This window comes from Olea europaea, unplaced genomic scaffold (assembly GCF_002742605.1).
Source record: "Olea europaea var. sylvestris unplaced genomic scaffold, O_europaea_v1 scaffold1611, whole genome shotgun sequence".
Taxonomy (NCBI): Eukaryota; Viridiplantae; Streptophyta; class Magnoliopsida; order Lamiales; family Oleaceae; genus Olea; species Olea europaea.
The window spans coordinates 14,801-39,790 of record NW_019233745.1 but is presented as its reverse complement, the minus strand read 5'-3'; the positions used below and the strand labels follow the sequence as shown (position 1 = coordinate 39,790).

General features: G+C 37.9%; 1 protein-coding gene and 1 long non-coding RNA gene across 2 annotated transcripts; one reads left to right on the top strand and one right to left on the bottom strand.

Moving 5' to 3' along the window:
* Nucleotides 1-14,284: 14,284 nt before the first annotated feature.
* On the top strand, nt 14,285-15,590 carry LOC111377147. The gene is made up of 2 exons (XR_002699639.1): nt 14,285-14,772; nt 15,268-15,590. It is a non-coding gene; the product is annotated as an uncharacterized LOC111377147 (long non-coding RNA).
* A 5,519-nt stretch (nt 15,591-21,109) lies between these two features.
* Nucleotides 21,110-23,667, bottom strand: LOC111377155. Its single transcript, XM_023000213.1, has 3 exons — nt 23,191-23,667; nt 21,809-23,034; nt 21,110-21,542 (listed from the first exon to the last, which is right to left on the bottom strand). The coding sequence occupies exons 1-3, from the start codon at nt 23,665-23,667 to the stop codon at nt 21,110-21,112; spliced, it is 2,136 nt and encodes a 711-aa protein (XP_022855981.1).
* Between the last annotated feature and the right edge of the window lie 1,323 nt (nt 23,668-24,990).

Genomic DNA, 24,990 nt, shown 5'->3' with positions numbered 1-24,990 from the left:
TGAATTGCCAACGATGGTTTGGTGCACTAATGTTGAATTTGATGGACGTTTCTTCTAGCTTTCCCCCCAAACTTGAGATTTATCCAGCTTCTCCTTGTCAATGTTGTTTGATTGATCTGCGACGTCATGTTCCTGAAAAATCACAATGTAGATATTAAACTCATGGAACAAGTGGTACTTAGCTCAAACATCGATAACCAACTTGATTTTTCAAAAACCTAAGGGACGGTTAGGGTTGATGAATTCCTAAATAACAACTCTAAAATAAAATAAATTATCCTAAAATTCAAAAACAGAATAAATAAATAAAGATGAAAGCTTGGGTTGCCTCCCAAGAAGCGCTTCTTTATAGTCACTAGCTTGACTCAACCAAGGTGTCTACGGTGGATTTTCGAGTGGAGCATCTTTCTTGTTTCTGAATTTTACCCTCAGCTTTGCATTCTCTTTCACCATAGCATGGCCAATAAAATCAAGTGGTTTGAATCTCGATGTAGCTTTCAAAACCTCTTTTGGTTTGACAATGTTTGGAGGTTTCAAAGGCCTAGCCACATAGCCTTTTTTTTGTCAGGTGGATCAGCTTCTTAGGTGAATATGAAATCCACTACTTCAGTAGATGCATCCCTTACTAAGTAATTGAGAGCCATATATTGTTCTAAAGGGTCATATAACACTTCTTCTTTTTCTCTGTGACCTAAAACTGCTTCAGCTGATTGGGCCATATTGCAAATGTTGACTTTTTCTTGAGGGTTTTCTACTTGATGGATGTTGAAAGTCACATGCTCTTCATTAACCTGCAGTGTCAATTTTCCTTCCTGGACATCAATCAATGCTCTTCCAGTAGCTAGGAAAGGCCGACCTGGAATCAATGGTATTTTCTCGTTCTCCTCCATATCCAACACCACAAAGTCCATAGGAAGGATGAATTTATCGATCTTCACCAATACATCTTCAATCATGCATTTGGGATATGTGATTGATCTGTCCGCCAGTTGCAAAGTGAGGGTTGTGGGGTTCACTTCTCTAAGACCTAGCTTTTTGAACACTGATAGGGGCATCAGGTTTATACTAGCTCCAAGGTCGCACAGTGCCCTATCAAATGTGATACCACCAATATTGCACGGGATGTTGAAGCTGCTCGGATCTTTCAATTTGTGAGGGAGCTTCTGAAGTATGTCACTACACTCCTCTATCAGCTTAACTGTCTCGAACTCCTCCAGCTTCTTCTTATTTGACATCACTTCCTTCAAGAATTTGGCATAGTTAGGCATTTGGGCCAAAGCTTCTGCAAAGGGAATGTTGATGTGGATTTTCTAGAAGACTTCCAGGAATTTTGCAAATTGGTCATCAAATTTCTTCTTCATGAACCTCTGAAAGAATGGTAGTGGGGGCTTCAAGATTGGTGGGTTGTCCGAAAATGAGATTGAGTAAGGCTTATAGATCTTTGTACCCTCTACCTCAGTTTTCTGCCTTTCACTCTGCTTTTCCTCTGTAACTATGACATCCGATGTAGGCACCATAATCTCCTTAGGTTTGCTTTCTTCAACCATTTTACCACTCCTTAGGGTGATCGCATTGCAGTGTTCTCGTGGGTTAACCTCAGTGTCACTGGGAAATTTTCCATTTTGCTGAGACTTCATTGAGGTAGCCAATTGGCCAATTTGCACTTCAAGATTCTTCATTGTGGCTCCCATGTTGGACATATGTGTTTTAATATTATCCAACCGTGATTCATCTTTGTTGAAGCGTGATCTTGTCTCAGAAATGAACGTCCCAAGGATGTCTTCCAAGGGTGGTTTCCCATCAGAATTCTGAGTGTTGAATCCGGGTGGAGGTTGAAGTGTGTTTCTATTGTTGCCATATGACAAGTTCTCGTGATTCCTCAGCCCTCGATGATAGTGATTAGCTTGGTAGCTTCCTCTTTGATTGTAGTTCTACTGTTGACATATTGGGCCTGCTCATTTACAACCTCTGTCTCTTGGTGTGATGAAGAAGTACTCATGACTGAATCTACCTTCTGTTGATTTCCTTGAGTGGTAAGCCTGACTATCTGATTTGTGAGTGACGCAACCTGAGCTGCTAGTACGGTGATGGGATCCACTTTATGAAGTCCTACTATTTTCTTTACACCCGATCTCTCACTTGGCCATTGGTAACTGTTTGTGGCTATGTCATCCAATAAAGCATATGCAACCTCTGCTGTTTTAGCTATTAAAATGCCTCCCGCAACTGCATCTACCATAATCCTTGTCTGAGGACATCTCCTAAGCAAGTCTTTAAATCTTTCCCAGGCTTCATAGAATGGCTTGAAGTCGAGTTATTTGAATTGGCTAATTTCACCGCGAAGTTGAGCTAATTTAGAAGGTGGAAAGTACTTGCTGAGGAATTTCTGAGCCAAATCATCCCCAAGTTGTAATTGAGCCATACGGTAGTGACTGGAACCAAGCCTTTGCTTTATCCCTTAAAGAGAATGAGAATAGGTGGAGTCTAATTGCATCTTCAGTAACCCTATTCATCTTCCCCACGTCACAAATTTCCAAAAAGGATCCAAGATGAGCATTTGGGTCTTCTATTGCAGCACCCCTAAATTGATTTTGCTGCACCATATGTATCAACCCTGGTTTCAATTCGAAATTGTTTGCAGCAATTGCTGGGCGTGCGATGCCGAAATAGTTGTCATTGACAACCGGCCTTATGTAGTCCCGAATAGCCCTTTGTTGGTTATCCTCATTGGTTGCTCTAGCATCCTGTTCTGTCATTGCTTCTCGTTCATTTCTTTGTATGTCTCTTAGAATGCAAAATTTGCATTCTGGTTCAGGATCAACAGGTAGTAGATCTAGATTTCTCGCCCTTCGCATAAACAGCTGAAAATAACAACAATGAAGCTTTAAAAGATAGACACAAAAAAAATTAAATTAAATTAAATATTACGATAGAAATAAAAATCTAAAGTAAAATGAACACCGATTGGTAATAATATCAATTGAATTCGAATGAATCAATCCCCGACAATGGCGCCAAAAACTTGCCACGTGATTTATGTAACGTGATTTTATACCGCAAGCGCACGATGTCAAGTTTTGTAGTATATTAAAGAATTGAAAAGTGTCGAACCCACAGGAATTGATATTCGACTTCCACTGAGTACTATAATTATGTCCGCGTTTACTTTATCTAGACAATCGGATGTTAAATTGATGTTTGAATGCTAAACTAATGTCGATGAATTTAATAATGCAAGAAAAGTGAAACAATTTCTAAAGATTAAATCAGAATTTCGTAAAGTCTAGGGAGTGATTTCACCGTATTATCAACATAATTCTCAACCCCTATAGATACTTTCATTAATTATTTCTCGAATTCATAGGCAAGAATCCTAAATTAATTCTATTTCCCCCTCTCGAGCGTCAAATAGAACCTATCTTTATATTTTAACCCCAATATCTCTATTCTGAATTAAATATATAAAGATTATCACGCACTTGATTCTTGTTTTACCCTTAAAGATTCGCACTTTCTCTCGAAACCTACAAATCTAGGTTATATTGTTCTTAGATCAGGCCTAAATTTCCCTTTCTCGAGCGTTAAATTTAGAGCATCAATTCATTCAATTGGTGATCAAGCAACGGAAAGCATTAAGCAAGAACAATACAAATCAATTCTAGAAAATTAAATGGAAACACTATAAAGAAATTAAATCATGTCTCAAATAGGTTACATCAAAGCCTAGATTTAATAGTTTAGTTCAAGATTAAGAAGAAAAACACAATAAAATACAAATTAAATCGCATGGAGAAGAGAAAGATAAGAAAAACTCAGTTTGTTGCTTGATTCCTTCTCCAAATCCGGTGATTCTTCTCTCAATTCATGTATCTCTTTGCCTCTACTTCTTCAGCCGTCCAACCCCCCAAAATTAGGTCTTTGGAATGTATTTATAATGTGTAGGAGCTTTGGAAAGATTTGGGGATGAGTTGGGCCGAGAAAGAATGGTAAAAACCCAAAAAATTACTCCCGCAAGGCGGCGCCTGAGCGCTGCGATTTGGGCGCCTGGGCCTTGACTTTCTGTAAAAAAAAAATTACGGCAACATGGCGCCTAGGCGCTGAGGGATAGCGCCTGGGCGCTCGTGACCACTTCGGTTGCAGTGTATAGTTTTTAGTATTTTTATCATAATTCTTTGTTCCGATATCCGATTGAGGTGATTCAAGGTGCGTTGAAAAGATAATTCAAAGGGCTACAACTTTGCTTCAGGAATCATTCTCAATTCGATCATTTGCTATGTCGAAAATGGGTCTGAATGTGAGACTAAAAATCCAGTGCAAAACTTTTCGGTTGGAAAATGATTTATGATCATATCTTGACTAAATTTGATCCCTTTGACATCTTTCATCATCCAATTGGCTTCCAGAACTCTCGGATCTTCATTCCAAGTTTCGACACAACTTTTGATTATGTGTACCTTAGTCCTCGAACTTTGGATCTCTTACATTTTGGTCCTTTCATCCAATTTCACCAACTTTTGCCTGTTTCTTTCATTTGGCCTCTTTTATCACTTGTTTCTCCACTTCATCCATCCTTCAAAATAGCATGAAAACCACATGTTAGCACCTCTAAAATACATGAGAATCAACTAAATAATAAGCTTAATGGCCTTGATATGAAGAGTGAAATATCACTCATAAAATATCCAACTAATTAATATAGGCTATTAATTAAATAATTCGTAATTTAAATCGAAACATGTAAATTTTATTACGGTAAGAGCCTAGATGCATCATCATAAAGTCACATTTGGATCGACAATACAACATGTTATAAGGTACTCTTAAAATACATCATGTAACCAATTAACAAAATTTCATTGATTTTCGAAACACCAACACCTTTGGACAGAAGGAAATTTCTAGACCAAGGTAAACTCGTTAACCGCCTTATGTCATTTTCCAAAAAAATATCACATATAATAACACCTTTAAGCAAGATATTATATACAATAAATCAAAAATTGTTGGGCAAAAATATATATATATTTTTTTTTTGTAGAGAAAATTGAAAAAATAATAATGAGTGTAACACTTTGACAGCTACCACCCATTTTTTATTTCAAAATATTTCTTTCTCAGTAGAAAAATAAAGATCATCTTAAAGACCATGAAAAATTCAATCACATAATTTTTAATCAATGAAAGGTAAAAATCCATATGTGATTGAGAAACGAGATTGACAACAAAACTTCAATATATAAAAATGAAATTTAAGCTCGTAAATAATAACATTTAAAGTCATCAATCAAATTATTATTATTATTATTATTATTATTATTATTATTATTATTATTATTATAAATAAAAAATTTAATTGGGTCAAAATTGAAATCTTAGGGTCAAACTTTTTAAAAGTTCAAATTTAATACCCTTTTGAAAATTGTATATTAACCCTAGATTTAAATTAAAACTAGGTCCTTCAATATTTAAAATTGCATGGCAGGTCCTTATTTTAGAAATTGCAAAATAACCCCAATTTTTAATTGCAAATGGGAGCTTAAAACTTCTCAAATTACAACACGACCCCCGTCTCCCTTATTCAGCCTGTTTCACAGAATTTTTTTATATTTTTTTTGCCTGTTGTCGGTGTTGGGAGAAAGGAAGGAGCCATGATAAGAGACGGTCATCGAGGTAAAAAAAATCGACAGCAAAAATGGCAGTGATTCAGCTGCCTCACACAAATTCAACAACAATTTACTTCCCAATCAATTGATCAAAAGGAAAAGAAAAAAAAATAGGAAAGCCAACGACAACAATATATATTAAAAAGAGAGAGAGAGAGAGAGGAAGAATCGACGGCCTAATTGGCGGCCAACTCTCCCTTCGGGCAGTGATCTCGTTCCTTCTATACGAAGCATATTATGCAATATATGCAACACACAATTTATCAATTTCACATAATTGCATTAAATTAACACGTGAAAATGGCAACTTTGGGGCCCAAATTGGATCCAAAGCTTTCTATGTCGGTGGAAAGGGACTGGAAAAGTCCAGAAGGCATTGATTCCAGTTGGGCTACGGTGGTAAGGGCCATATGGTGCAGATGGGTTTTGCTGATTAGGGGAAAGCCATGGGTGATTTTGGATTTCTATTTTTATATTTATACAATGAATGTATAATACACGTATATGCACAGAACACGTGAAATCAAATTTATTTATTTTTTATTTTTTAACTTTGAAAACTGAACAATTCCAAAAACTTGAATTGATGGGTAGCAGATTTAGAATTATTCAATCAGAGAGAGAATATTATTTTAATGACGGATTTTAATCTTAGCATTAGGCTCTGATACCAATTGTTGAATTTATTTGTAATCATACTAAGAATCGAGAATCACAATACAATAATTAATCAAATGAATTCATATCTGCGAAAGCCATTATTGAATGATAATTGTAATAGCAGTCAATATCTTCTTCTTCTTGTTCCTCACAAAGTATTAGCTATCAATGGGACAAGCTAAAAACATATGAAGAGGAGAGTAGACCTAGCCTTTATATATAGGAAATAATTGAGCCGTCCCATTACAACTAGAATTCTAATTAGGGTTTATTTTCGACCCACATGTTTAAAATTACCACATCAAATTAATCACAACCTGTAAGGTGTAAAAGACTCAATTCATCACTTAATAAATTTGGCTCAATCACAAATATCATTATGAGTCATACTTCTAACCCGTAAAATTTGCAATGTGAAGCCTACATATGGAATTATTCCAACAATATATATATATATATATATATATATATATATATATATATATAAACAACGGTACTTATTTTATACTAAACACCAATAATGTGACATATTAATTTATTAGTAGATAATAGATTTAATTCAAATGTTGAGACCCACCAAATTCTTATCCATCAATAAATTAATGTAACATGTTACTAGTGCTTAGCATAAGATAAGAATTGATTCTCATATATACATTGGAGATAGTGGTGCATTAAATGTAATTCGTTAACAAGATAACACGTGCATGTAAGTACGATAAAAATCCGACTTACTAAAACGTAGAAAATGTAAATATTAGAAGGAAATGAAATGAGGCGAGGTATACAATTGCAAGTCATATTAAGACAGATTTCGAAGGTGCTATAGGATCAAATGAAGTCTCTTCCAATACACAACATTTCTTTGAAAATTAATATTGCAAAACATTAATTTTTTCGGGTGAACCAAAGCAAGATTGTACTTTTCAAGGTTGAATGATGTTAAATGCTAAAATATTAAACATGAAATTCGAAAATAAGCACTTGCTTAGATGAGAGTGGAGTTCCTTCACCTTCAACAGCATTCTTTCCTCTCAAGAACAGCGAGGCCTTGCCTCATAAGGTTGGGAAGAGGAAGAAGAAGGTAAGGGAGGGGGCCAGATACCTAAAAAGGCTCATTCTCTAGATGGGTTGATCTAAATAGGCTATCGATACGATGCGGGGCTGATTTGAGAGGGAAATTGTCCCTCAGTTCTTACCAACCTCCGCTTGTCTCGTCCGATACTATCTCTCTGATGATTGATCAGTCGTAGGTCATTTATGTGCTCGACCATAGGGAGTTGGGAAAAGAGTAAGTGATAAGCGAAGTGAACAAAGAAAAAAAAGCTTTCTCCGAGAAAGTGTCTGTTCACGTCCATCGCTAGTCGGGTACAGTTTCCTTTCTTAAATATTATTTTGGCATAATTTAGAGATAGATTGAAATAGAAATCAACTTTTGGAATTGATACGGAGTGAAGAAAATGGAATTAGCAAGGCCGAATTTATATAATTCAATGTGTATTTTCTCAATGATCTCATCTGTTGGCACAAATTCAATTTAACTACTAAATTTCACCATTTGAGATTGAGACATGGTCTAGTGCTTGAGATCGCACCCTATTTATAGGCCATAACTCTTTAATTATTAGTCTATTCCACTTGAGGAGTCGCAGACAACCATCGTACCTATTGAACAGTTATTCCAATACATACATTTAATCAATGTGTACTGTAAATTCTAATAATCCCCCATATGAATGGAAGAAATCAACCTAGAACAACGAAGACGAAGAATAGTACTATTGAAAAATTACGTATCATGACTTTTGCTTTGAACATTCTTTAGTAAAAATTTATTGAACTCGTTTAGCTAATTAATGATTGCAACATTTTGAACTATCGGTCGTTGTTGCAAGCCTAGACAATAGATCAAACACATTATCTCTAATATCAAACTTTGGTTCTCTATCATGCTCATTAGTCTGGCCTTTGAACCTTCTTAGGTTCGAAAAGTACGCTAAGAATTCGTCGAAGTGAAATTTTGATAGAACCAACCAATTTCATACTAGTCTGTGGGATATCCAGTCATTAGGTTTAGGTTTCCATTAACTTGACTCATTAGTTTAGGCTTTAAACCAATTTTTTCCGATGTCTAGTCTATTCTCTCTAGATAACCCATTTGCAAATCGCGTAGGTTATTCTTCAATAAAGCAATTGAAGTTGTTCCATTTGGGAGTAACTGGTGATAGTTATTATATCTACAAGGTATATGTCAAGAACTACCATTTATACACAACATGCTGTGCTATGCATATGTATCTAGCTTCTCAATTGAATCACATAACAAGCATGAATTATCACCAATTAGGAAATCCTTCGAAAAATTTGAAGCTATTGTGCTTATTTCTAGCTTTATTTAAAGCTCTAACTTAATCTAAAAATTTTCAAATTGTACATAAAATTTTTGCAAAACTACTACCCTCCAATAGTATGTATATTAACTAGGAGATTTTGAATCCTTGCATTGGATATCTAATTTACAACATCGTACCAGTTTTAAGTTTAACAAAGTTGTTGGTTTTGATACCTAATAAATACGGACGATGATGTTAAAATCTTACTGGATTATGTATATATCAACATCAAAATCAATTAGCTCAACCAAAGAACAAATTGGGGCAACCGAAAGCAACAATTAATTTGTGTAGCTCCTGGTCCATTTATTAGTTCAATGAGCTTTTAATTGAGTTAGCCCACTTCCCGATAGTTTGTTGGCTCATATTTTATGTTGTTACTTGGTCGAATAAGTAATGTCTTGGCCACTCTTCTGCCTATCCCTAAAATTATAAATGGAGCCTCTTCTTGGAAGGAAAGGGTGTGTTGCAATATTGCAAAATAGAGGGCAGTCGTCTTTTGTCCATTGTTGAAGCTTTGTGGTAAATTGCTAAGTTATTCTTCCTTCTTTGTGAGTTTACATCCACCATTATTCTTGATCCTTTTGTGGGTTAGTTGTTTAAGAAAGAGGGCAACCATAGTGAAGTTTGGTTTTTGGATTGAGCAATTGATTAGTTGGTGCTTGATTGTTGGTTTAAACTGAGCTCCATGTGTGCACTAATTGAAATACTTTCATGACAAATGGTAGTGTGCGAAAAGGGGTTGAAACAAAGCAGAAACCGACTCAAGAAGAAAACACTTGGAAATACAATCTGACCTCAGCTAAAACTCAAATTTTCGGCCAAACCAGTTGTCATCTATGTGAACAGAGACCATATCCCGACTCAGGCAACGAGGCACACCCTATTCGCCAAAAATTCATTCAAATTCACTTCACAAAATTCACTAAGGGTCCGTTTGATTGAAAAAATAGAATTGAATTGAAAACGAGGAATTGAATTGCCTGGAAATTGTTTTCTTGAGAATTGTAAATTATTGTATTTGAGTGATATAATTTTCCACGTGGAAAAAGTTGAAATTTTGAATATTTTGGTGTTCGTTTGGTCTTGTTTTTCATGAAAATTGTTAATTAAATGAATAATTTTTTTTACAATTGTTGATAGATTTTGTTTTCGTTGCTGAAAATTAAAAAAAAAATTCCAAAAAAGAAAAAAAGAAAAGCTGGAAGATGGTGGGAATTGGTTTTCCACAATTTCAAGGAAAAGGCACATGTGTGGAGGAAAATGTGGAAATCAAATTCCTTAGAAAATTTAGCAATTAAACACCACATTTTGATGGAAAATGGAAAATGTGTCCAATCAAACATCACGTAAAATTTATAATCTTATAAAATTCATTAAAATCTCAATTGAAAATACAAGTCTTATTTAATTTTATTACCACCATTTTGATTCTCGTATTTGACTGATAACTATTTATCATTTTCATATTGTCCAAGAGTTTTGTGAAGTGTACGCCGGAGTTGACATGTCAACCCTGGTGTACAAATAGCAAAACTCATTGTCCAAACCAATTTTTAAGACATTAACAAATACCTGTTTTAGACTAGGACCTCACCCTAACACGGGGCCTTATTTGGAAATTTTGGTAAGATGCCATATGAAATCGGCAATTCGGCAATCAAAAGGAGTAAATTCGCATTTTTTAAAAACAATAATCTGTCTTTATTTAATATTTTAATTTTCATCACCACTAGTTTGATCCAATCAATGCTTTAATTTTTAAGCATTTATCTTTTTTGGAGCAATATAAATGAGTTTTGCGAAGATTACATAATTTGATGTACCGAATGGTGTACACCCTCTCATATGGTGGGGTCCACTCAAATATTTTATTCATGTGGGTCCCACCCTCATGTGAGAGGGTGTACACCTTTCAATACACCAAATTATATACCGTTAGCTTTATTCTTGATAAATATGCGACTAACACCTTATTGGCTTAATCTAATCCTAGGATGATTCAAATTGTTCTTATCATAGAACAAAACAAAATGGAAAAAATAACGAAATTTTATGCTATTTCAAAATGTTTTTAACATGGGCCTAGAGGCTGAAAAAGGGTCGGGTTATTTGTGAGCTCGGCTTGACTCCACCTATGATAAGTTGGGATCATTTCGGCACGAGCAATAAAATCAAGTAGAACACCATTTTATTTTTATGAGCGGGCTCAGCTCGTAGGACAAGATGCATAAGCCGGCTTGATTTGGGTTCGAGGACTCGTGTTTGGACTAGAGAAATTGATGTATTTAACTTTTTGAATTTTTTGATTTGTTTTATTTATTATTTTTCACAAAAAAGCAATTCAACTATAAACTCGACTCTTCCAAGGGATCGAGTTGAGCTCGTGTCGTCCTAATCAGTCATTATCTGTTGAATATTTGTTCAAAATCAATGGAATGATGGACTAATTGTTGGGCTCAATTGTGAAATTGGTAGAATCAAAAGAAATTGAAAAATAAAAATTTTGATTTTTTGTCTATGCGTACGCACATGCTTATTTTTGTGCGTACATAAAATGTGTTTTGACAAAATCAGAATTAAATTTTGCTTCTATTATGCGTACGCAAGATTTATACTATGTGTACGCATAGTGTTAAAAAATAGTCGTTAGCTGATTTTTCAATTTGAAATTTGGGAGCCGTTTTGGATTAAAAGTTGCCACTTTTCATCTTGTTTTGGCACTATTTCGTGATGTATTGATTAAGGTCTATAAATAAGTGATGAATAATCAATACAAATACATTAGAAACATTGAAAAATATCTTGAGATCCACATATCATTCCACATTGAATCAAACTATTGATTTACATTCATATTCAATATTTTTGTGTTCTTACAGTATTGGAGGATTGCATTTGTACTTTAGTGTTAAATCGTTTACAATTTGTATTCTTAAAGTATTGGAGGATTGCATTTGTACTTTAATGTTAAATCATTTACAAGACTTGATATAATTCTACAAATCGTTTGCCAAAATCCTTAAGCATCTTATTCAATCCCAAGAGAGGGCAAATATAGTTTGAGAATAGCGATTACGCGTTCGAACTTTCATATTCGTTATGTTCTTTATTTTCTTGATCACATTTTTAGTTATTTGTTTCTTCTCCATTTTCCCTGGTCCCTACATGGATTATGGGCATACTATTTTGAAGATTTTGTTCAGGAAAAAAAAAAAGAAAAGAAAAGAAAGGAGGAAGAAAGGAGGAAGAAGAAAGAAAAATCCCATATGAAAACGGTCGAACTTGAAAACGTCATTACGCTGGTAGAATACGCCACTTCACTTGTTGCCTACATTCTTTCCCGCAAGCATTCACCGCCACTATCTTACGCACCACCCAACTGGACGCCACGTGTATTCCTCAATCCATTTTTATTTTGATGTTGACTTGTATCTAATCGGCCTACACCACTTTTACCAATTAAAATATTATAAAAAATCTAAAATTCCTTGAAACAATAAATTATTAATTAATGAGACGTGCAATTGAAATTTGTGGGGGCATACACACAGGGACGGACCCACATGGATTCATGTAAGGGTGAAATGACCCCACACATTTTTATTTTTATTTTTTTCTAAATAAAATGGTTGTTTAAAACGTTTTCGACCCACTTTAATACATATCAACTGAAATCGAAACATTGCATTCTTAATATTATTTCTAAGCGCTCATGCCTAATTTTTCGTTTTTTAATGGTGTGTAAAATGATCAATTATAGCAAAAGTTACGATGTATCAAAGTAGACTGTTCCAAATTAGTATTTCAAAAATTTCGATAATATGTTAATTTTTAAAATTTTCCGATGATCATATACTATCCAAATCTATAAATCGCTTGCATCATCTAGAAGTTTGTTACGAAAACTACATCGTAATCATATCGAATAGTCCAAACAGATATCGAAAATAGTTAAATATGTGTCAAACGCACGTATTAAAAGAGGCATTTAACTCGTTCTTTTTTTAAAAAAATCAATTATTTTATTAACGTTTATTAATTTTTCACGATACATTTTTCAATATAATTTACATCATTTTATTAGAAAATTTTACATTAAAAATGATGTCAAAAATTCTAAAATCGTTATGGATTAAATGTAATTTGAATTACTTTCAAATTATTTTTTCGTTAAACTTAAATTTCATTTATTTCCTATATCCAATTTGATTTACTCGTCGTTAGCTCAACATTCATAAATGACATGGTAAACAAAACTATACATTTAGCAAAATTCATTTAACAATATTGATAATGATAGAATTATAAAACACTTTCAAGATGTCAAAGTGCGTATTAACTTATTTTTATAAATATTATATTGTTTTAAAAAATTACACGTTAATTTTTGGAGCTAAGCACAATCCACAAGGATGCCGCCCCTCCCTCACATGCCCGACGGGGTCCCCATGAAGAAAATAATCCCGACCCCATGTGTGTGTGTTGTGTCAACCCCGCGATCATTCATATGAGCACTATAGCACAACTCTAATTTTTTACACCACAACCCAAAACGATTGGATCCCCGCCCCTGCATACACATCAATATTGAAACGTTTAATTCTCAATCTTAGTACTGAGTTTAGTGTGATTTTCATATTTAACAAAAACCCAATTATCAACTCTAAAGTATTCAAGAATAATGACATTTGGGTTCCGTTATTCCAAATTTTAATGAGGAGAATAACAAATTTTTAAATAATGTGTGATTTAAAAAGAAAAAAAAATTAGGTTTACTTTTAATATTATTTTATTAAAAAATGTTTGATTGTTAATTTAATGGGGAGCCAAACATGAGCTAAGTTCCTATTTTTTGTGACAAACTGCGGAGGATACACAGAGTTGACTATCTCTCTGCAAAAATTTTTGAAATTATGTGTAAATTTTGGTTTTCTTCAAATATATAAATATATTGTCCTCATTATTTCAACGAGACAATCCTAATTCTGTCGATGCACTCAACTAGGTTAATGGATGTTATAAATATTAGAAAAACCATTGTTGAAACATTTTTTCTTGAAAACATAGTTTTATATCACACAAGTCCAAGGTCAAATATGGTGGTAATTCTATGTAACAATGTATCATAACCCTATTTTAAAAGCTCGATCGATAAATTAATAACAATATACAAAATAATATATTAAAGACTAAGAGAGCAATTTTTTATTTTGATTTGCCTCAATGATTTACTATAGCGAAATATGAAATTGGACTCTTTGTGGATATCAGTGTACGGACAAACTCTTGTTCCGTGATTTGTTGGGACACATCCTGCAATTTACCTCCCTTACGATAATTCAGGAGCGGGAGTTGTAGGAGCCTTTAAGATTGGAATTCAACCTTTTTATTTTTTTATTTTTTTATTGTGGAGATACACGATCTCTAAGATGACGTGGCGTCATTAATCCACTTCCACACGAAACGGCAACGGTTTGGAGTGGCCCAATCACCACGTGTCATTTACCATTCTAACACTTGAATACCTACCTACATATACGTGTCACATGCCCAGAGTGTCTTCGTTTTCATGGAAGAAGATCGTATCTCACATGGAAGCTTGGGATTGGGATTGATGACCAACCATACCCACCCAACCTCCATGGACTTGTGTGTATATATATATTTATAATTTTTGTGTAAAACCCATCTTGCGCTTGTGTTAGGGTACTAGAAATCCAGATTATGAGAATGAAGAATAGTGGGAAGAGTACACCAATTTCTTTACGGGACTATACGGAAAGAGATTCGAAGAGGGTGGCGGTGGTCGAGATGGATGGAGAGAGCAACGGGTCGTGGACAACGGAAGAGGTAGAGTCACCGAGATCGGTGGCGGGGAGAGGCGGCGGCGGTGGGAAGAACATGATACATAGCCAAATTCTGAGAATAATTGCTGAGGATTCTCATATTGGAGAGGATGTTGGCGAGGGCCACCATTTCTCACATATAATTGTTTTTTCAAGGCCCGTATCGCCTCTTAGTGGCCGCACAATTGCCAATTGAAATCAATCGAGGTCAGTCTCTCTCTCTCTCTCTCTCTCTCTCTCTCTCTCTCTTATTTTTATTTTTTTCTTAATTTTGGTTAATAGAAATCAAATAAAATAGAGGATCTCAGAAGAAGAAACTATACAATACTTATATAGATTATTAACAAATTTTGATTTATTTGCTATAAACAAAAATTCGGTTAGCTAGCTTTCAAATAAGGGAAAATTATATAGTCGTAATTTTGATTTCTTTTTATATTAAAAAATATAAAAAAATAATAATAATAAGTCTTTATACTCCTTACGAAACCATGGAATCGAAATTTGTCGACAGGGATGAGATGTATAATTAATGAAAAGTTGGGGATATACCTGCAATAAAGAAATTGGAGCACAAATGTGATAACAAGTAAGAGAAATTATTTATGAAAAAAATAATGAGAAAATTATTCATTCAAAAAAATAGAGAGAAAATTATTGTATTATATATTTTAATTTTAACAATTTCTTAAACATGAACAGGAGGATATTTATCGCTGTGGGCAAGATGGACGAAATTTTGGTGGATCGATCGTTGATCATAATTCTTAATGGAGATTGGTTGATGCTGGCTGGTGTACAGTTAGGAAGTATTGACTCGATCTCACTGGATAAATATACTAAGAAATAAAATAATAATATCAAGTCTATGTATGTATATGTATATATGTGATGAAACGTGTATTGGGATGTATGATCTTGACTTGATGTCCCATAATGAGCTTCACACCTTCACTGTTCTTGGAGAGTACAAAACAGGATGCATTTGGTACAACTGAATAAGAACGAAATTAAATTGAGTTGTATACGGTGAAAAACCTCAATCAGCCTCCTAAACGTTGGAATTTCCGCTTAAGGCTCTAATTTTCTTAAATCCGGCATCATGAGACCATCAAACAGATAAAGAGAACACAACAATTTGTTTCATTAAGGTTCAATTTGAATAACTTACATCCTTATATAAATATATAATGTTCGTTATCAATTAGTGATGTCAATATTACCATTAGAAATTGTCACGGGGTGTTCCCTACGATGGCAGTGAGATTTTTCTTCCCCAATCAGTCAATATTGCTCTGTACAAGTGCAGAAATGAACACACACAAAAAAATGATTAAGTATGCAGAAGATAGAAATAACTAAGACAACATAGAGAATTTTGGGAACTATCCCAACTTTATTTTCCACTAAAATAAAGAAATTTATACAAAGGAAACGAAAGGACTAACACAACACTTTGTTAATGTTGCCTCAATCAACTCTCAAAACTTGCCTTTTTCTCTCTATCTAACTAAATACCCAACAATAATTTATAGGGAAACCCCATTTTCGGATTGCTGTTGTCAGCCGCCAACTGTTGGGTTAGTTTTGCACGTCTTCACCCCCACCCGGATGAAAACTACCCCCAACTCATTCAATATGAAAAACTGTTTGTAATTGCAAGTCACATGTTATACTTATGCCTGTTTCGACCACTGAATTAATGGACTAAAGTCCGCTGGACAACAGTCTCAATGCTACCAAACACTTGCCGCATCAATCAATGTCAAATGTCCCGAATTTCGTCCCTCGATGCCTCAAGTAAATTAGCATCATCATTACTGCTGCATATTCAAACCAACCCAAATGTCATGCTTGATTCCTTCCTTAATGTGCTCATTGTTCGAATATTTCACATGCTTTCGGCCACGACAAGGCATGGTCAAGACATCACCTATGTTTTGCCAATTTTCTTGGTCAAGGTCCTTACAAACCTTCCCTACTGAAAGAAGTTGACATCCTCTTCGATACCTATAAGCATCTGTATTTCCCGAACACATGCCAAGAATTCTTGCAGTTTTCTGGACATCACCTTCATTTGATGCCTGAATGTCGGGCGATCAGTCAAATCTGTTTCGCTATAGCCCCACACGAATTTTTCCAATGTAACTCACCACATTTGTCGCAATTTTGGAACACTCCACATCTCGGCCATTCCCACAATTTGCTACTGCATTCGATGCCTTCCACACCGAATTCTTGCTTCGCAGTAACAAAGCATGCAACACGTCACGCTACAATCATCTACAGCGGATTCACCCGAACTAATGCCAATTCCTCGACATCTTCATCCTGTTGTTCCCATAGCAACATTGCAGCCAGTTGTTCCCATTTTGGACAGTTTCTTGCACGATGAGGCCCCTTGAAAATGAAGCAACCGTTAAAAGTTTTAGCCTTCCTCGAAAAGTTTCCACCATCTTTGATTTCAAAACATTGGTCCTCCCATTTTTAAGCAATCTTTGACCCATCTTTTTGCAGATCATCTTTCTTGTTTTTGCCTTCATTTTCCTTCCTCAACGAAGCATCACCGCCAGGGACGGGTCCATGATTGGTTCCAAGACCGGGCTACAAAATTTCAAACTGAACTACTAAGCAAAAAAAAACAAAACAAAAATAATAATAATAATAATTGATTCTACCAAAAAATATTACCTGAAAGATCTCGAACTTGATGATCGAACTTCGCTTTGATGAACACGAACGGTCTTTGAATACCTACAATAAAGGCAACGAGGTGTGTGCCCGTCGCCCCTCTGATGCTTAAGTCAGATAGGGAATTTAGTGCGTAAGGCTATAAGCCGAAGATAATGAAAAACGTACCTCAAGAATGAGCACAAGTTGTGTATTTATAGGTGTTAGCGATGGAGTCCTAGAAGGACTTATTCTGTCACTATCCTTATCCTCGTAGGAAAAAGAGTTAGTGTTTTATCTCAAGTATTCAAATCACTGTTTGAGTCAAAGAATGAGTCTAACAGGGTAGGGATTGTGGTCAAAGAAGGATTAGTGTTCCCATAGGTCGTATAGAAAAGCTGACGAGTCGACATACATACCCCGACCTCAAATGCCTGACCTTGTTTTGCTGTTTTTAGGGAGTATTGAAATCGGGGTTTATGGTGTGATCGGGGTTCATGGGTCGAGTTCGGGTTGACAAGATCTCAGATCATCACTGGCCCCCGTGCATCGAGGTTGTAGATTTACGTCCAATCCTGACCTATGAGCGAAGATGTAGAGGCATGAACGCCCAGGTATTTTTCCACGTGTTGAGTGTTTGATGGGATGTCAGAGAGCGATCTCAGATGGCCGCCACGTGCAATGTCTGGGCACGACCTTAGATTATCGCCACGTGTCTTGGTCCAAGGGTTGAGATTGCATGACCGTTGGAATTCCTCAGTCCCCTATAAATACCCCAACTTTCACCCTCATATTTCACTTTTAACTCTCATCTCCCAGTAAATCGAGCTCGAGTTCGGGGATTAGTGGGGTTTGTGAGCGATCATCCACAGAGGTAAGAGTTCGAGCCCTTAACTTGTTTTATTTGATTATAGTGTAATGTAAAGTAGTGATAGTAATGGGTTAAGTAGTTGTGATAGTAGCCAGGCTCCTAGAGACTCGAACCATAGTGATAGGACTGAAGATGTAAATACTTCCATTATTCCTATGGCCATCCCTGTTAACTCCCATATCGACGTCCTGACATACCCTAAGGAGCCGACCAAGTACAAAGAATATGTAATTATTAAAATAGCTAGAGAGTTCGGGGTCACGCCAATTTGTGACATTAGAACCCCAGGGCCAATTGAGACCATGTTAGGAGCTCGGGAGGGAGAGATGACCTTTTTTAGGGACGCTCTTAAGGCCAGGCTTAGGTGGCATCTTCACCCATTTTCATCCATTTTCTGACCTCATACTACCTGTGTCCGAGTCAACTAGCCCCGAACGGTTGGAGGTTATTAGTGTATTTATTCATACTATGTAGGCGCCTCGAGATTGAACCTAGGGTCGACCTACTTCGAATGGTCTTTGATATGAAATTCTCCCCGGGGTCTAACTGTTTTGTTTATTTATCCACCGAGGGGGGGTTTAGAACTCCTGATACCCCGAGCTCACTTAGGGGTTGGAAGGAACGTTTCTTTTTTATGAAGCCTCAAGACCCTGACCATCCCTTTAGCCCGAGGTGGGAAGTCCCTATAAGGATAGGTTTAACGAAGGTCGAGCCTATTTTGAGGTTCTAGAGAGAGATAGGCTGAGGTTAGTGAACCACGACCCCCTTGCAGACAAGATTGATTACTTGCTTGAAGACGACACCCTCGACCTTGCTAACGTGAAAGGCCTCGAGGGTACGATCTTTCTTTTTATGTAATCTTTGCTATTTCATGTGTAAACATCGATTTATAGTTCGAGCTAATGCCTTGTTGTATTTCTGCTTATAGAATTCGAGATGTCTTTCGATCCATAAACCCTCTTGGACAACGTTCACAAAAAGGTGAAGGGCCCGAAGTCTAAAGCCCCTACGACGACCTCGTCTAAAGGAAAAAAGCAGGCACGGGAGATCGTCCGTCCAACCATGGTAGACCTGGGGCAGAGCTCACAAAACCCGACCCCTCCAAGGCAGCCAACCCCCCAACAACAAGTTCAAGTTCGTACCCCTTGTTATGGGTCGGACCTCTTAGCTGATGATGACAACCATATGCCTACCAAGTCGCTCGAGGAGTACGCCAATTGTGCTCTCATCCAGGGCATAGTTGATAAGTATGAGAAGGAGGTCGAGATGAATGAAGGAGTTTGGACTTTCAAGCTCCTTACACTGAAGGTCGGTTTTTAATATGAATGCTTCTGGTACCCTTGATTGGTTTCTTAATTTGTACTAATGTCGGGCTCCATACTTGTTTTTGCAAGCACTAAGCGTAGCTCGAGGTCTGGGGCTCAGGGGATTGAATTCCTCAGATCGCATAGCCAAGCTCGAGATTAAGAACGAGGTTGCATTTAAGAGGGCCTAGGAGCTTGAAAGGGCCCAGAAGGCAGCCAAGGTGGACCTTAAAAAGGCTGAGGACGAGGTCGGGTTGGCAAGGGATGAAGCTGAGGAGGCGAAGTTCGAGCTCATTCAGTTTCGAAGTGCTTTTGAGGCAGAGCTTGCGAATGTTTGAGCAGTCCCGAGCTCAGGCTGTCGATGACTTTAAGAAGTTTGATGAGTTCAAGACTCTCCTGGGTCAGTACGGGTCTGGCTCGTATTACTATGGGTTGCGGCTAGCTTGTTCATTCCTTAGGACCAAGCTCCCCGAGGATTTGAAGCCCGTAGTAGAGGAGTTAAAGACTGTGAATGAGCTCGCTAAGGACCTCGAGCTATCCTCCTCTGAGGGTGATGGGGATGATGATGACGACGATCCTGGGACCTCCGACAACTGAGGAGGGAGCGACCCCATCGACCTAGATTAGGCCCTTCCCCGACCCCGAGACTGACATTTTTGTAACTTTTTCTTTTTGCTCATGTTGTCTGCCCGATCTGGATTTATGAACTTATTTTGATTTTGATTAAATGCAAAGTTTATTGCCCGAACTGGGCTTTTGTCTTTGAGAGGGAATTTTATCAGTTCATGTATTTTATTATTCCTACGAGATCGAGCGTTGATCCTATGTTCGCGTATCGTAATTTTGAATTCGAGCTTTTATTACAATTTAGAGTTCTATTGTTGGCGTATCTCAGATGTTGCAATCATTTAACTCATAGCTCGAGTGTGTGAAATAGTTAGGGTGTAATTCCTATCGTTGAACTATGGAGACATTGATCCTTTAAACAATACTGATCGTGGGGCGTCAATTTCCAAGTTCAGTGGTGTGTTGTTGGGGGCAACTAGTTCGTGCACTAGTGTTGGTATTGATTTGATTTCTTGCTGATATCGAGGGTGGACCAATTGGTCGGGAACGTCGAACATGGTTATATGAGGGGCAATTATATCATGACCCGACCTCGATTTCAGAATTCATGCTTGGTTGAGCATTTTGGGATCGATAAGGTCGAGGATGGTATACGTGGGCAATTATATCATGCCCCGACCTCGATCTAATGATATTTCATTGCTCGTCATTCTAGGATCGATGAGGTCGGGCTATTACTGCTTGAGGTTATGTGTGGAATTTGTAAAGGTATTAGCTGCATGCGCGGGGGCACGGTCTTATGCTAATTTAGTAAATGTATTAGCTGCATGCACGGGGCATGGCCTTATTCTAATTTAGTAAAAGTATTAGTTGCATGCGCGGGGTATGGCCTTACGCTAATTTAGTAAAGTTATTAGCTGCATGCGCGGGGCACGGCCTTATGCTAATTTAATAGGGAATCAACATCATAAAGAAAATTCTATGTGCTATTAAAAAGGCTCAAGGGCATTTGATACCCAAGCTTATTCGAGCATGAAGTAACAGGGCATTAGAACCCAAAAAGTAAAAAATGAAATTAAGAAAACATGAAACGGGCATGCAAGCCCTGAAGGAAAAGTATAGTTATAGCTAGTCACTTATAATATATTTTCAAATTATTGGCATTCCATGGCCTTGGGAGTGATTTTCCCGATGTGTCTATGAGGCTATAAGCTCCACCTTTAAGTTTTCTTATGACCTCGTAGGATCCCTCCCATGTCGGCCCAAGTTTCCCTGGTTGGTGTCCTACGGCTTCTGCTTTTCTAAGGACAAGATCGCCAGCTCCAATTCTCCTGGTCTGGACCTTGTTGTTGAAGTGCTTTGCCGTTCTGTTTTGATAACTCGCAGTCCTAAGTGAGGCTTGCTCCCTTACCTCTTCAAGCAAGTCAAGGTGCTCGGTAGTTTGCGTCTCCCTATTTATCTCGAGCTTTCTTATTGTGGGGAGGCTAACCTCGATTGGGATGGTTGCCTCAAGTCCAAAAGCAAGCATGAATGGCGTTTCACCAGTTGCTGTCTTGTGTGATATCCTATATGCCCATAGTATCGAAGGTAGTACGTCAGGCCAGTCACCTTTGGCGTCCCCTATCCTTGTTCGGAGGTCCTACAATATGATCCGATTAGTTACTTCGGCTAACCCATTACTTTGTGGGTGTGAGATCGAGGTCAACCGATGATCAATCCCATTGCTGGCGCAGAAGTTCCTGAAATGGGGATTGTCGAATTGCCTTCATTATCTGTGGTAAGGACTTTCCATATCCCGAACCTGCATATGACGAACTTCCATGTGAATGACCTGAGCTTCGGCTCTGAAATTGTTGCTAGAGGTTCAGCTTCTACCCACTTTGTAAAATACTCCACTGCTACAGCTATAAATTTTAATTGTCTTCGGGCCAAGGGGAAAGGCCCAAGAATATCAACTCCCCATTGCTCAAAGGGAGCCGAGTAGTGAATGGATGTTAGTTCCTCAGCAGTAGCATGTATGACGTGGCCAAACTTTTGGCACTTGTCGCACTTCCGGACGTAATCTGTGGCATCTTTCTTCAAACTTGGCCAGTAGTATGCATACTTTATCAACTTATATGCCAGAGCTCGGGCTCCCTGGTGATTTCCACAAATGCCTTCATGAACTTCAGTCATTGGTTGAAGAGACTCGAAAGGTCTGAGACACCTTAGATAGGGGAGTGTGAAACTCCTGCGGAACAGGACCCCTTCGATTATACAATATTTAGCAGCTCTATACCAAATGCTTCTGGCAAGCCGAGGGTCTGTAGGAATGTTGACATTACTTATGTAATCAACTATTGGATCCATCCAGGAGGGCTCATGGTCGATGTCCATGACACTTGGCTTCTGAGCTATTCTTGGTTCTGCAACCATCTTGATGTGCACGATTCTATCGAGCCCGTCCATACCTATGAAGACGAGTCTGGATAATGCATCAACCTTGGCATCTTCGGCTCTGGCTACCTTCAAAATTTCACAACTTATGAACTGCCTCTGGAGGTCATGTACTTTCAAACAATATAAGTTCGTTTTTTCATCCTTTCTTTCGAAAGACCCCTCGATTTGTCCGACCACTAGCTGTGAGTCACTGAAAACTTTGAGGTGCTCGCACTCAAGATTTTTAGCGAGTTCCACGGCTATAACAATAGCTTCGTACTCTGCTTCGTTATTGGTAGCTTCGAATTCAAATTTGAGAGCGCATTGTATCTCTGTAGTCTTGTCCGGACTTGTGATGATGATGTCGGCCCTCGAGCCCGAGCTATTGGATGCTTCGTCAACGAAAATCTCCCATGTTTCTAAGGTCGAGTTCGAGCCCTTGGCCGGTGTTTCTGAGGATCTCGGAGTTAGCTCTGCTATGAAGTTGGCTAAAGCTTGGGCCTTGATTGTAGGTCGTGGCTTGAACTCTATATCAATTTCGCCCAGTTCAATTGCCCATTTCAGCAATCTTCCTAAGGCGTCCGACTTTTGAAGTATAGGTCTGAGAGGTTGGTTGGTGAGTACAACAATTGGATGTGACTGGAAGTATGACCGTAATTTTCTAGCAGCTATTACTAAAGCAATGGCGAGCTATTCTGCAAGTGTGTATCATGTTTTTGCATCGAGGAGCACTTTACTTACATAGTAAACAGGTTGCTGAACTCTTCATTTTTCCTTTACCAAGACACCGCTTACTGCGTTCTGAGAAACGGCCAAGTATAATAGCAGCGTGTCACTGGGTTCGGGTTTAATAAGGACTGGAAGCGTTGATAATGTCTGCTTGAGCTCCTGAAAAGCTAAGTTGCATTCCTCGTTCCAGTCGAAACCATTATTTTCCCTAAGTAGTTTGAAAAGCGGGAAACACCTGTCTGCTGCCCGGGAAACAAGCATGTTCAATGCTGCTACGCGACCTGTCAACTTCTGAATGTCCCTTTTGCACTTAGACGCCTCCATACTTATCAGAGCTTGTATTTTATCAGGATTCACCTCTATTCCTCTGTGCGTGATCATAAAACCCAAGAATTTTCCAGATGCCACCCCAAACGCACACTTTACCTGGTTGAGCTTCATGCTGTACCTCCGTAACGTAGCAAACACTTCCTCTAGATTAGAAACATGGTTATTCAACTGTTTGCTCTTAACCACCATATCATCCACATATGCTTCGACCATTTTCCCAATTAGCTTGGCGAAGATCTTGTTCGCTAACCTTTAATATGTAGCTCCAGCATTCTTCAGTCCAAAGGGCATGACCCTGTAGCAGTAGATGGCCGAATCTGCCATGAACGAGGTCTTCTCTTGATCTTCTTCTGCCATGAGAATTTGGTGATAACCTGAAAAAGCATCCAAGAAGCTGTTCAGCATATGGCTTGACGTGCTATCTACCAGATTGTCAATTCAAGGTAAGGGATAACTGTCTTTGGGGCATGCTTTATTTAGATCTGTGAAGTCAATGCAAACTCGCCACTTTCTATTAGCTTTCTTGACAAGAACCACGTTGGCAAGTCATTCGGGATATTGTACTTCTCGAACGAACTGTGCGTTAACAAGTTTGGCAATTTCCTCTTTTATGACTTTTCGTCCTCTTCCTTTGTTTCACAGGTCTTGCTTCTGGGTTTACGTCAAGTCTATGTACTGCAACCTCTGGATCAATTCCATGCATGTCCTCAACATTCCAAGCGAATACATCAATGTTGCGGGAGATACAACTTAGAAGTTCAGACATGACCGTTGTATCTAACCCCCGACCAATTGTGACTTTTCTTCCAGGCTCGATCTCGACCTCTTTCAATCCTTCCACCAGAGCTAGCCTCCCGTGATTTTCGTGCTCGAGCTCGAGCTCTATAACTTGCATGACGTCATTTTTTGTTTTTCAAACGCTAGTCACATAACATTGTCGGGCCACCGTTTGGTTGCCTCGGACTATCCCGATTCCATTAGAAATAGGGAATTTCATAGCCAAGTGGAAAGTTGAGAAAATAGCTCGAATTCTATTGAGTAGTGGTCTTCCCAATATGGCGTTGTAAGCCATTGGCAAATGGACAACTTCAAAGGTAGTGATTTGCGTCACCTGTTTACCCTCGGCCCCCAGTGTTAAGGGTAACCCGACGATACCTTCCGGGGTGATGACCCCACCTCCAAATCCTTGGAGGGGTGTTTTGACTAGCTTGAGTTGCTCTGATGAGACCCCCATTTGAACAAAGGCTTCATTACACAGTATGTTTGGTGCACTTCAGTTATCTACCAGAATTCTCTTAACTTCAAAGTTGGAAAATGATGGCCGATATGACAAGGGCATCATCATGAGGGAACGCTATGCCTTCCAAGTCATCTGTTCCAAAAGTGATGTCCTCTGTACAGGCAAGATCTGATCTCGAGATGATTGGAGGCTGCCTGGCATACTGTTTACGCCTGCTGCTAGAATCTCCTCTTGAGGCTGTTCCTCCGACAATGATATTGATAGTGCCTGCGGTTGGTTGCTTGTTTCCCCAATCT